Source organism: Gobius niger (genome assembly GCF_951799975.1).
Source record: "Gobius niger genome assembly, chromosome: 10".
Lineage (NCBI taxonomy): Eukaryota > Metazoa > Chordata > Actinopteri > Gobiiformes > Gobiidae > Gobius > Gobius niger.
The window spans coordinates 20652573-20665428 of NC_136861.1; the positions used below are offsets into that span (position 1 = coordinate 20652573).

Genomic DNA, 12856 nt, shown 5'->3' on the forward strand with positions numbered 1-12856 from the left:
TTTGTGACTCTAGCCAACTGCAGAAGTGTTTGCGATGTTATAAAAGGCTTTAGAAATGCAAGCTATAGTGGGTCCCCCCCTAGGTAAAACACAGGCTTTCACTTGGTCATGTTTTATTGCTCTGTGCATTTCCTTAGTGCTTAGAAAAAAAAAAAAAAAGTCCAGTTATCTACAATGTGCTCCTGTTGTTGTGCAGATGTTGGAGCCAAAATATTAACATGAATTTCTGGTGGATCATCCGTTCCCCCATCCTCCTAGCTGTTGTGGTAAGATACTCAACTCTTAACTATTAGTATAATCTATAGTCTGGAAGTTTTTGACCTAGAAATGGGAACAGAACGGAAGTATGTTTCTCTGACATGGCACAGAAATGTCAGAGGTGTTTTATTGCCTTGGCCATTTATTTTGCATCCAAACATCATGCAATATTAAAGGTGATTTATTTATTCATAACGAGGAAAGGTACAGCAACTGTACATTTGGGATGGTGCTTTACGAAAAAATACAAACAATTTTAAATGTTTAAAGAGAGCAAAAGTCTGTACACGTTTGTGGAATTCAGGATAAAAGCAGCAAGTATGGGATCTTCAGAGAAATTGACTGAGACTGAGACATTAATTAGACATAATTTAGTCTTGTTTTAATTATTCATCTGTCCAACATATTTACAACGATGCATAAAAAGCATTCAGCTAGTGTTTCAACTCCAGTCCGGTGATTGGGGATTTCCACATGATTTAATTTTTAATTTATTTAAATATACAAAAATACAGATAAACTTTTTTCAATCACAGACATAAAGCACAACACAACACACATGATTGGCAAGTCCATAAAATTTGAATTGCTGATTTGTATGAAAGATGCTTTATAAATATCAGTAGTTGTGCTAATAGCAATAGGACAACAACACAACTGTCTCTATGATATAACTCAATAGTTTCTACATTTGTCTTGGTGTTACCTTAAAGTGATAGTCTGTAAGTTTAAATATTTCACACATTTAATAGATTGTGTATAATTGACTGCCTGGGTCTGACATTTAAGGTAACATAAGTAATATTAAATAATAATATTTTTTCTTAAGTCCCCCCCATTGCTGATTTCAGCAATTAATCAGAATCTGCGGGATACCACTTTGACCAATGACACAAGCTTTTCCTGTGAACCGGCCTGTCAGGTCCAATCAGGAGAGAGGTGGGAGGAGCTTGACTGTTTACTTTTGAAAATTTTGTTCCTGTGCTTCTCATTTTGCAAACGGGCTTTTTAGTTAAAGGGGCTAGATGCAAGTTAGCCATTTTATACTCACCACTGCCACCTCTGGTCATACGTGTAACTGCACCTTCTATATTAAGCTTGTGCATGACGGCACTTCAGACCCGAGTTTTTGAGTGACAGTGCAGGATTTTAGAGGCAGTTGTGGTGAACAGGTCTGGGCTCATTCTACACGTTAGGACATTGCTGGAACATGTAGAGGGAGGAAAATACTAAATTTTGACATTTTTAAACTCTGTATAGTCCCTTTAAAGAGGAGAGGAATTTGATTGTTTACTTTCAAATTTTACTCCATTTCTCCCCTCTTTGCAAACTTACAGACTATCACTTTAAATACAGTATAGTCCAGAGAAAGTCCTGATTTTATGAAGATGTTTGGTGTGAAAAATGCAAGAACCATTTATCAAAGAATGATTTTATTTTAATTCCCAATTAAATTCCCAGGGAATGAAAATGCAAAATTAACTAAGTAGCTACTTTAGTCAGATTACTCACCTCTAATACGGGTAATATCATTCGATTGTATACTCTCTAAAGGTCACTTGAAGCCGGCGCTCATGTCCTATTTATCACACTCTTATGTCCAGGCCGCGTACACAGAACGTCGCTGCTTTTTCCACGCATTAATCCTCCGGTTAAGTGGTCTGTATCTCGCAGGAATTCCTGTCTTTCAGCCGTTGTGAGAAGGGCTGGTTCCCATTTCAAAGGCTTTCCTCTTTGCATTGGTCCCAGCGGTTTCATGTACACATGCCTGTTAGCAATAAACCATTACACAATACGGCCAGTTCCTATGGGGATACAATTGGCAGGAGACACGGCATTTTAATGAAGGAATTAATGCCCAAAATAGATGCTTGTTCTTGCATTGTGTCAATGCAGACTTTCGAGTAGCTAAAGTGCGGACAATTCTTGTAGAAGTGAGTAATTGAGTCTCTTTAATAGGTGCTTTGTACTGTGCCATACTTGAGGCAATAAAAGCATTTGTGCTCCCCGCCCTGCATTGTTGCCCACATTCTTCTAAAAACACAATGTGTACCTAATTTGTTCTTTAAACGAGCCATTTAGACACAAAGCACACGCAGGCCCCTGTAGTTGGGCCCCAACAGAACAACATGAAGTCCAGTCTGTACAAATAAGGCTCGGCAGCAGTCCCCACATGTCAAGCTGCAAATTGCCCACGTCTTATTGAAGGAAAAAGGTCATAAATCACAGATAATCTTCATCAGTGGGACACCTACCGTTTGTGGAAATGCCAGACGCTGCGTGCAATAATGTTTAACACTGCCGAATCAAACACAAGATGCGTAATAGCAATAAAGCTTAACAGAGTTATCAAAAGGGAAACACATTAGACTGACGTGTTTAAAATGTGTAATCTAATGATTGTGTTAATTTTTACAGATCAATTTTCTGATATTTATTCATATCATCAAAATCCTTGTTTCGAAACTGCGAGCGCATCAGATGAGGTATTCTGATTACAAATTCAGGTGAGCCTCAAAGTAAAGCTTAATTGACATTTTGCTTTGTTCATTTTGTGACAGCGCTTCTGTGTTTCAGATTGGCAAAGTCCACACTCACCCTGATCCCTCTGTTGGGAATCCATCAAATGTTCTTCATATTTGTCACAGACGAGACCACGTCCAGCACCATCACTCTGCGGCTCACCAAGCTGTTTGTGGACCTGTTCTTCTCCTCTTTTCAGGTTAGGATTTTGTTTAATGTTATGATACTTTTTCCTAACCTGGCAAGGCATCTGCTTCTTTTTTATGTTCAGAAACAAAACCATCTCGGACGTGGCTCATACCAAATCATTTCTCACACAAGTTTGGTGACAGTTACCGTACCATTTCATTCAGAACTTCTCTCACCTCAGTTTGAAAGTGCTGATTTGTCAGAAGATGACAGCGTGTGTTATTTTTCTTCGTAGAGATATAAAATGTTTGTTTTGATTGGTCAATCTGTCTGTGTTCAGATGGCCTGTCAATAACAGCCGTCTGAACTTGCAGAGATAACACCGAGTCCCAGTTTACTGTATATGTCTTTGAAGTTTGAAGCTTAAAATGTGGCTGACCACCTTTTTATTTTGGTAACCATTAAAGGAACAGGCCACTGTTTTCGATACTGAGATATGTTCTTACCTGAGCTTAGACGAGTTGATGCCTGTCTGGTCTTTCCGCTCAGTCACGTAAAAAGACCAAAGACGTTAGCATTTAGCCTCTCCTAGCATATTCCTATGGACCCAAACGGGGGTGGAGTTAGAAGCTACCAAGCTCATCCACATTTTCCCTATTTAAATATGGTTATGCGAGAAGTTACACGATCCAAGTATAGTCACATAAAATTAAACATGTCGATTTTGTAAGTGGATAAAAAGGGGTACTATATTGTAAGGCGTAATAACACCCTAGGAGCACTTTGCCGTCCCTGCAGTAATATCTTAAGAATCCTTTAGGAGTGAAGATACTGCGTGCACTCAATATGGAAAGACGGTGGCCTGCTCCTTTAAACAGAAATATCTTGAACTGGTAAGGGGGCTTAGTAGCAGCACATATGTTTAGCGCTTCTCGGATTTGGCAATTAGCTGAATGTCTCTACCCACTTTTCATGCAGGTTACAATCCTTTCCAAAAATAGAATAAATAAAGCAAAACCATACAATCAGCTGCCATTCGCACCATACAAACTGTGTACACCTCACCATGGTGAAGTATACAGGGTAGTAATTAATCAAACAAACAAACACAAAGACCCCTTGACTGTTTGGTCCGAGCTCATAAAAAAACAAAACAATGCTTCATTAAAGATCCATCTATAGAGCTAAACAGCTCCAATTGTAATTTCTTCATGACTTGTGTTGCTAAAAGGTTAAACACAACAGCCAAGGTCAGCAACATCACCTCATGGTCTCTGCAGCACATGTGCTCACTCAGCTCATGGCTTTTGAAGGAAATGAAGAATTGCTGCCTTCAGGTTGGCATCACGATGCATAACATGAACATAACCTGCCATTTGTGAGGCTAACTGGCTGTGACAAGTGATGACCTAATGTCGGCGACCTTTGGCCTCAGGAAAACAACAACAGAAGCTTGTTGTGATGAGGAGCCGGGCACAAAGTCAAATTCATTACGTACTGTCTGCTGCAGGGCTCTTTTAGGCATTGATAGCCATTTGCTATGAGCAAAAACAGGGCATGTATTCAGAGACTTAGGAAATAATTATTTATGAACTTTTGGTTGTCTCCACAGGGTCTCCTGGTGGCTATTTTGTACTGCTTCGTTAACAAAGAGGTACAGTAGCAATTCATTTTCTTAGAAATGCACAGTATGTTTAAATCATTGATCATCACGTCTTCAGGGATGATTCTTGACATCACTGCAGTTATGGACCAACCCCTTCCATGATATCAGCGAGGCCACATGATCCGAAAATTTAATTCAGTTTTACCCAAGTGTTTATTCAAAAGTAAGAAACATATTTATTCGTGGTCGTGAGTTAATTATGGCCTTTATAATTATTTAATCGCAATTAATCTCATTTAAGCATCAGTTATTTAGGGATTGTATTTTTTAGAGCAGGGGTCCTTAAAGTGTGGCCTGGGGGCCAAATGTGGCTGTCAGACCACTGTTTGGTGGCCCTTGGGCTTCTTGCTGAATTGGCACACATTTCCAGAGATGGCCATTTTTATTTCAAGTATGAAAATGCTACACAATTCTAACCTCAACAACTAACGTTTTATTGTGAGCCAGAACGAGCATTATGTTTTTATGCATAATTGAAGCTGTGGGGCATGGTTTACACCTCTGCTATATACACCCAGTGGAAGGTTTCACAGCACTGACCCCCGATCGGCCTGTGTGATTATTTCAAACTCTTCAAAGACAATAGCAGTTTGATTTATTAATTAATTTCGATAAATTAATCGGAAAATGATCTGTCCAATCGTAAGTGGTGTGTGTTAGTTTTCTGCCACCCGGAAGTAAGTATCACAAGGCAAAAAAATATCTAATTATACTTTTCTAGAAATACGTTATTAAAGGAGGACACAATGATGAGTAAAATTGTCTCTAAATGAAACAAAGATCTGCATAGGAGTAACTGAAGTACCACTTTCCACTTGGTATAGAAAACTCCATATGGAAAAGCTTGAGCCATATTATAATTCTACCTTTCAACATTGTTTTTATAACTTTGACACAGAGATTTTTTTGTTTTGATTCTTCACTCTCTACAGCAATTTTCCATTACCTTGCTACGTGTCAGAATATGTTTGTCATTTTGTTTAGCCCACACGCCTGCCAGTTCTAACATTGAGACAGCTTTGCCATTAGCGAGTGAGCATTATGCAAATTCGTCAGACTTCTCTAATAACATGGTGGAGGGTGTCTGTTTGAGGAGTTTGCATGCTACTCAGGGTCTGGCACGCGTTCCCTTCCATTTGACACGTAACTGGGACTATGACGTGGTGACTTTTAATATCTGGAAAGAAAAACAATGAGCGCTGGAGGTTGTCAAAATAGGTGGAAGGCGAGAACAGTGTCATGGAAGAGATATGCATAAAACTAGGCGTATTATCTCATTTGGACAGCCGCAAAAAAAAAGTGTTTTTGCGCTTAACTTTATGTGTTTTGACTGATAGTTGGACATGTTATATTGTCATCTGAAAAATGTTTCTGACAAAGGCATAATGGTTCGCAATAAAAATGTGGCACCATCTCACATCTGACAATAATATGACTTGACATTGTTTTAGTTATGGCATTGGTTATAGCAGGAGTGTCTAATTTTATTTTTCTTGGAAGGGCTGAATATTGAAATGTTAAGGGCGATGGCCAATGACCTGAGACAGGTGCGTTAAGATTTGATTTTGGACTTAAAGGGATATTTCAGGATTTTTGACTTAGGGCCTCATTTCCTAGTTATCCAGAGTGTTGTTGATTTCTGGAGATGCTTTTTTTAATTATTATTATTCATGCAGTCCTTATATTTGAAGAGTTTAGTGGTGCTAGGCTAGTGATAGGCTAGTGCATGTCTATGGTAGCTAGCAGCCTGCATTAAAAACCTCTTCAAAATCATTGGGTAGTCCTCCAAACGTTGCCATATCTGATTAGTAGAAAGCTCCTTTGTGAATTCCACGTGTAGTAATGCCGGCCACAGGCAAACTAACTACTGTAGATCCGGTAACCTAGCAGATCACTCCGCCACTGCGTAGCTTACAACCAGGAAGCTGATGCTGCTCAAATATAAGTCATTTTCAATGCAAAATGGTGATATTTTGAAAAAAAAAAAAATCAATAAACACAGACATTGATATAGGGAGTCTGGTGTTATAAGGGATTTGCCTCGGGTGCACCGTGCTTGGGTCAGACTGTTTTTAATGCAGGCTACTAGTTACCATAGACGTACACTAGCCTAACACTAGCCTAGCAACACTAAACTCTTCAATTATAAGACCTGCATGAATTGTATATATATATATATATACAATAAATAAACATAAATAAACATCAACAACACTCAGGATATCAAGGAAATGAGACCCCATGTCAAAAATCCGGAAATATCCCTTTAATGCCACTTTTGCTCAATTTTTGTTAAATTGGGGTCAAAAGCCAACACTTCATTTTGTCTAACCGTATCAGCTACATCAAGCAGCAGGGGGCGCCATTTCAATGGAGTAACACCAGGCATCCGACTCATTTTTCAATTTATATAAGTTATAAATACTCACTCGTACAGTCACCAGAAAGTATGTTTCACGGTGGTGCAAGCCAGTTATCACTTTATTATAAGCTGGGGAAATATGCTCATGAATGGCACAGTAGCACAGTGGTTAGCGCTCGTGCTTCACAGCTAAAAAGTCCCGGGTTCATTCCCTGGCTGGATGGGGCCTTACTGTGTGGAGTTTGCATGTTCTCCCCATGTCTGCGTAGGTTTATTCCGTGTACTCCAGTTTCTTCTACCAGTAAAAATATATGCAAGAGGCCAGGGGGAGTGAGAGTGAGGGACGACAGATGGAAATTAGCACATGGCTATACACCAGCGGAGCGTGTTTGCATGCATGAGCATCTTGTGTGTTCATTTACATGCACCGCCCTAACAACAAACAAATAAACGAACGAAAATAAACAAGTTCAGCCAGCTGTAGCGTTCACATTTTAGGCTATCTGCTGTTGTGCATTTTTTTCAAACCCCAGATGTCGCTGTTTAGCACTATTCGCTGTATCAAAACACTGTCCCGAGCTGTACTGGCACAATCAGGGAAAAGTATCGAACACTCCAAGAGGTATCATCTGCCCATCACGAGTCAAGAGTCAAACCCAACATTTGCATTTTTGGCCAATGCAATAAGAAGACTGAGAGCCAATGGAAATAAGTATGAGGACCGCATTTGCCCAACCAGGGGGATAGTTTGCACACCCCTGTGTTAGAGTGAGCGGCCAGTTTGGCTTACTTAACTGTGTGTATACTACGCCACTCACATCCAAACATTAGATATTTTCTTTAAAAAGTTAAGACTTATTCAGCATTTTCTTTAAGCTTGCACAAAATCACAAAAATTGAAGTTGACATTTTCTCTGGCAACCCACCTTAAACTAGCCCATTCGACAAAGTTTGCTTATACGTACCTTACGTTTTGCTTTTTTTCCTCTCACTTAGGTCCAGTCTGAGATCCTGAAGAAATGGAAGCGCTGGAAACTGGGCAGGAACATCGAGGAGGAGTACCGTCACACCTACAGCAACATGCCCAACACAAAGACGGGGAGCCTGTTGCACCACATCGGCCCTCTGCCCGAGACCACGACCACGCTGTGCAGCGCCGAGGAGAGGCGCATGCTGGTGTCGGGCTGCCACAACGGCCTGGCCAACACCAAGCTCCCATGCGTCTACCCCTTACAAGAACGGAACAGTGATGGCGGCAGCTGCGAGGACTGAGAAGATTTGGCAAACTGCCCCGTGTGAAGGGGTGAACACTGGGCATCAAAAGACACCAAGCCCCTGTACTGACTCTAAGACTAGATACTGGACAAGAGTGGTACACTGGGAATGGGTTGTTTGCGCTAACGTCAATGTCGCTGCATGCTGAACAGTGCCGTACAGGAGAAACAGATGATCCATTACATTTCAAAAGGAAACGCTTCATGAACGTGAAACCTCAAACTCAGACTAACAATGCGCGAAGATCGTGGTGCTAGAGAGGAGCGCATACGACCAAATGAGAAACTGCAAGGACCGAATACTTTTCATGTTCGCTCTGTACATTGGTTTATGTGTTTATAGGAATTATAGAAAAACAATCTAAGTTATACTGTGTGTTTAGTGTACCTCATGCACAAAGGTTGAACCATGTCGCTATAGCAGTCCAATGGGAAATTGGCAGCTGCTCTCCCCAGGACATTCCTGGCCGACAGGAAAAGAGGTCATGGGATGTTATGGGATCAATTATACATAAGCTACAATGATCACCGTGGCTTTACTTATTAATGTTTAGTATTTTTAAATGCAGGTGCCTCCTTTAAACACAAACAAGAGCAGCATGTTTTGGCAGCAATTTGTTCTGTTTTTCTCTGCTAATGTGGCGTACAACAAGCCTGGGTCAACATAGGAATTGACTTGCCTATATAAATGTTTAAGCATGCAGATAGAGGAAATGATGCAGTTGATTCGAGGTTAAAAATAATCTTCAGATCAGTTGGCATGCAGAATCACACATACTATACATAAAGTATGAGGGCAACATAGTGACTGGGATGTAACATGTCACCTACGACACCGGGGTGCACAAGCTAAATATAGGCTTCAGTGCATTCACTCAGCTCCGACTGGAGGGAGGCAATACTTTGAAATTACTGACCGATTAATAACAAAAGCACCCTCCGAGCCGAACAAAGGAAAAACAAAATCAGTGGTACTTTCGCCGAACGAACTTACGTCAACTTTGTATAGCTTTGCACAAAGTTAATTTATAATTGCTTTTGGGATGTGTTTGCAAAGGTGTTTTATTTGATTGATGTCAGTGAATTGATGTACAGTATGTGTGAGTGGCTTTTTTTTTTTTAGTATGACTGGTCTTTCAGTATCTCCAGGTTAGACGCATTGCAGAGGTGAGAAGAATGAGAAGAATGCAGCTTTGCCACAAGAGTAAAAGCAAGATATTGATGTTACATTATTATAGCTACGGCTGTTTCAAAAAGGATTCTCACATAAACAGGACGCTCCCAGAAGACATGCCATATCTCAGATTTAATGTGATTACTTTGCGTGTTGAGACTAGACGCTTAGAGCTGAATTTACAACAAACAATGTCATGCAGAGAATAGCTTTGCACATCAACAAGGTGCTGGTAATGCAAAAATATGACTTCTTAATATAATATGGTGATATGAAGACGCACTGAGGCTGCTGCTCAAAGGTAAATGCTGTGTTTGTCAGAAGTGAGATGCTACTTTATATGGGTATAGTATACATATATTTGTAATTCTGTTTAAAATAAAACATGTCTTTCAAGCTGTGACCGTGTGTATATCGAAGCCAGCAGCTCGGGTCACACCCCTCTGTGGACCAAAGTGGTTCTGTCTGAATGTATTTGCAAAAAGGCCCAGATGGTGCATTTATTTTCTTGTTATAAAGTGTGCAGTAAATATTTGTTGTCAAAAATAAATTCCTAACAAATGTGTTGCAGTTCATTGGAATATTGTCCAATATGTCCAAATGCTGAAAGAAAAATAAATGATGTTGGCAACGTCTTCTGAATTTCTGAATATTAATGTTTTCAAGATGCACAAGAACAAAAGCTTGGCAGCTTGGCTCAACAGAATCTTCTTTGAGATCAGAGTTCAACTAATATTGCACATAGTCTAAGGCAAAATACTTTAGAGGTCATGCTGAAGGATTAAAAAACTGCTTTTAAATCTTGATTGTTGCAGCAGATGTCGAGTGTTGTGTGATCACATTTACATTTTGGGAAGGCCTCAGCAAGAATTACTTTGATATCAAATGTTTACTTTTATGGAATAAATATTATGTCATGAGTCACTGCATAATCCTTTTGCATGGAGTATTTTGGATTGTTCCACATGAGGTAAACTAGATTACAATCTCTTTTCTGAGACAGTGAGATAAACCAAGTCCTCTAGTCTAAACAATGGCCTATATGCACAGTGTCGCCATGTGATTTCTTCCCTGGCTATAAGATTGGTGCTGTACTTCCTGTCCCATATCATTTACAATCACAATTAGCAGGGTCCCAAATGAAGAGACAGCTCAAGATTTTGTAAAGGACAACAAGCAGTGGCGGCGGCTGTTCTGTGAAAGGGGGGAAGCTCACGATAACCGGTGGGGGAGGGGATCCTATGTTAAGAAAAGCAACTCAATAATGCAAACAAAAAATAGAACTCTTTTGTTTCAAAAAATGAAAAATCAACTCAATAGTCATAACTTTTGTAGGCAACGCTCAATATATAGAAACTCTGCCAAACGTTGCCACTGCAGATAACTCTCCCTTCACAGGAATAAAAGTAGGATTACAATATTTATTGTACCAATTAAGATTTTGAATTGTTTAAAAAAAAAAGAAGAAAAAAGCAGCAGCTCCCAGCTCTGACTGACAGCAGTAGCAGCTCCCTCTGACTGTCCTTCCGCTTCCCACCCTTTATTTGGAGGGGGAGGAGGCTGGGGTATGGGGCAGGTGGGGGATGGGAGGGGCAGCCAATCACTGTTCAACTTGAGGGAATTACAACATAAAATGAACAACTTACATCTAGTCTCTTTAAGTGACAGGGAGACCATATTGAAGACCATATTCGGACAGCTGATGAACAAATGACCTTCTCATGAAATAAAGCACATTGTTGCAGACTTTTAATGATTAAGAGTTTAACTATAAACAGCAACTTAAAATAAAATTAATAGATAGAATAGAATAGAGTAGAATAGAATAGAAGAGAAGATAATAGAAGATAATAGAAGAGAAGAGAAGAGAAGAGAAGAGAAGAGAATAGAATAGAATAGAATAGAATAGAATAGAATAGAATAGAATAGAATAGAAGAGAAGAGAAGAGAAGAGAAGAGAAGAGAAGAGAAGAGAAGAGAAGAGAAGAGAAGAGAAGAGAATGAAATTTTAGGGAAAGCTCAGCTTCCCTTGTAGTCAACGAGGAGGCACCTTGACAATGAGTTACTGATGGACAGTCACTGACACGTGTTACAAACAACACGTTTGCTGTAAATCCTGCCCCAAAGGAAACACCAGTGGTCTAAGGTATAGGAGCTTTTATCTTGCGAGCTAAAGGCTAGTGTTAAACAATGTAACTGTAATGTAATATAATGTAAATTAACATCTTTAAACTACTTACATCCGATTCTTTTTTGTGCAGGCTTGTTCGAAATTAGTTGTACTAGTTTTAATTTCTATTGTGTTAGCCGGCACCCAGCGTTATGAAAACGGTTTCCTCCAGTGAAGTTGTTACATCTCATGTAATGTTTTCAACCGGCTCCTGTCAATCCTAAGGTTTACTCGCTGTCCTTTACGAAATCTTGATCCATCGTTTCATTTGTTTGGACCCTGCTAATTGTGAATGTAAAAGATATATGAGAGCAAGGACAGCGCTGATGTTATTGTCCAGGAGGAAATCATATTGGGGCCCAGTGCATAAAGCCCATAAGGAAATTTCAAACATTTAGCACAAAAACACGAACATTCCAAACATCTAAATCAGCTTGCTGGATCAAAAATCAGAAATAGACTGTAAAGCTCTCCAATTTATACAACACCATTTAAGATGAATGATTAGATCTCTTTATTTATTTATTTTTTTTTTACCTCGGATGCCATTTCAGTTGCAACCCACCAGCTGCTAACAGTCAACAGTACCCCTTGCACTTGTCGCGTCAAAGAGAGGTCATTATTTTTCCCTCTTTCGATGAATTGATTCTTTTAAAGTCATATAGCGCATAAAGCGATGCAGAAAGGAGCTTCGTGGTGGTGCTGCTTATACGCACATCCGTCTGGCTTATGGGGCACATTAGTTATGTCTGAGCCTGGTCTTATCAACTCCCATGGGTGTCCATACGCAGAAGGTCGAGCAAATCCAGCGTGTAACTTAGATACAGAAATACCATCCGAGCCTGCTGTACAAAACCCACACGTCCCCCTCCTCCGCGTCTCTCGCTCGCCTCACAAACAAATTAAATCAACTTAATGTGGGATCTGATTAAACCCATCAAACGCTGAATAGGCTGAATAAATCTAATCTGGAAGAGTGTGTAGTGGTAACTGCGCTCAGAGCGGAAGCAACAGCTCTAAATGACTGACAACTCAAATGTGGTCAATGAGGGGCTCGCTGTAATGTAAGACCAATCGCAATCTGTTCTGATCACCTTGTATCACGAAGTAGCTTTAGAATTCTTTTTTTTCTTCACAATCCACATTTCTGGAGAACATTAAAACACAAAAGACAATCATTCATCACTCAGATAAGCGGCGCAGCAACATCCTGAGATGTGCGCACAGGCAAAATGGTTGAATGGGTCAATTATCTTCCATTATTTAAGAGACTTGTCATTTCAGTCACTGCACTTTATTC

General features: G+C 39.9%; 1 protein-coding gene across 2 annotated transcripts in view; it reads left to right on the forward strand.

The window, feature by feature from the left end:
• Nucleotides 1-8429, forward strand: part of gcgra (glucagon receptor a) — a 50089-nt gene extending 41660 nt beyond the window's left edge. For both annotated transcript variants that reach the window (XM_079564876.1, XM_079564877.1), the window contains exons 10-14: nt 197-266; nt 2677-2765; nt 2836-2980; nt 4523-4564; nt 7935-8429. In XM_079564876.1, coding sequence (XP_079421002.1) covers nt 197-266; nt 2677-2765; nt 2836-2980; nt 4523-4564; nt 7935-8210 — 622 coding nt within the window. In that variant the 3' untranslated portion in view covers nt 8211-8429. The remainder of the gene's footprint in view (nt 1-196; nt 267-2676; nt 2766-2835; nt 2981-4522; nt 4565-7934) is intronic.
• Nucleotides 8430-12856: the final 4427 nt, after the last annotated feature.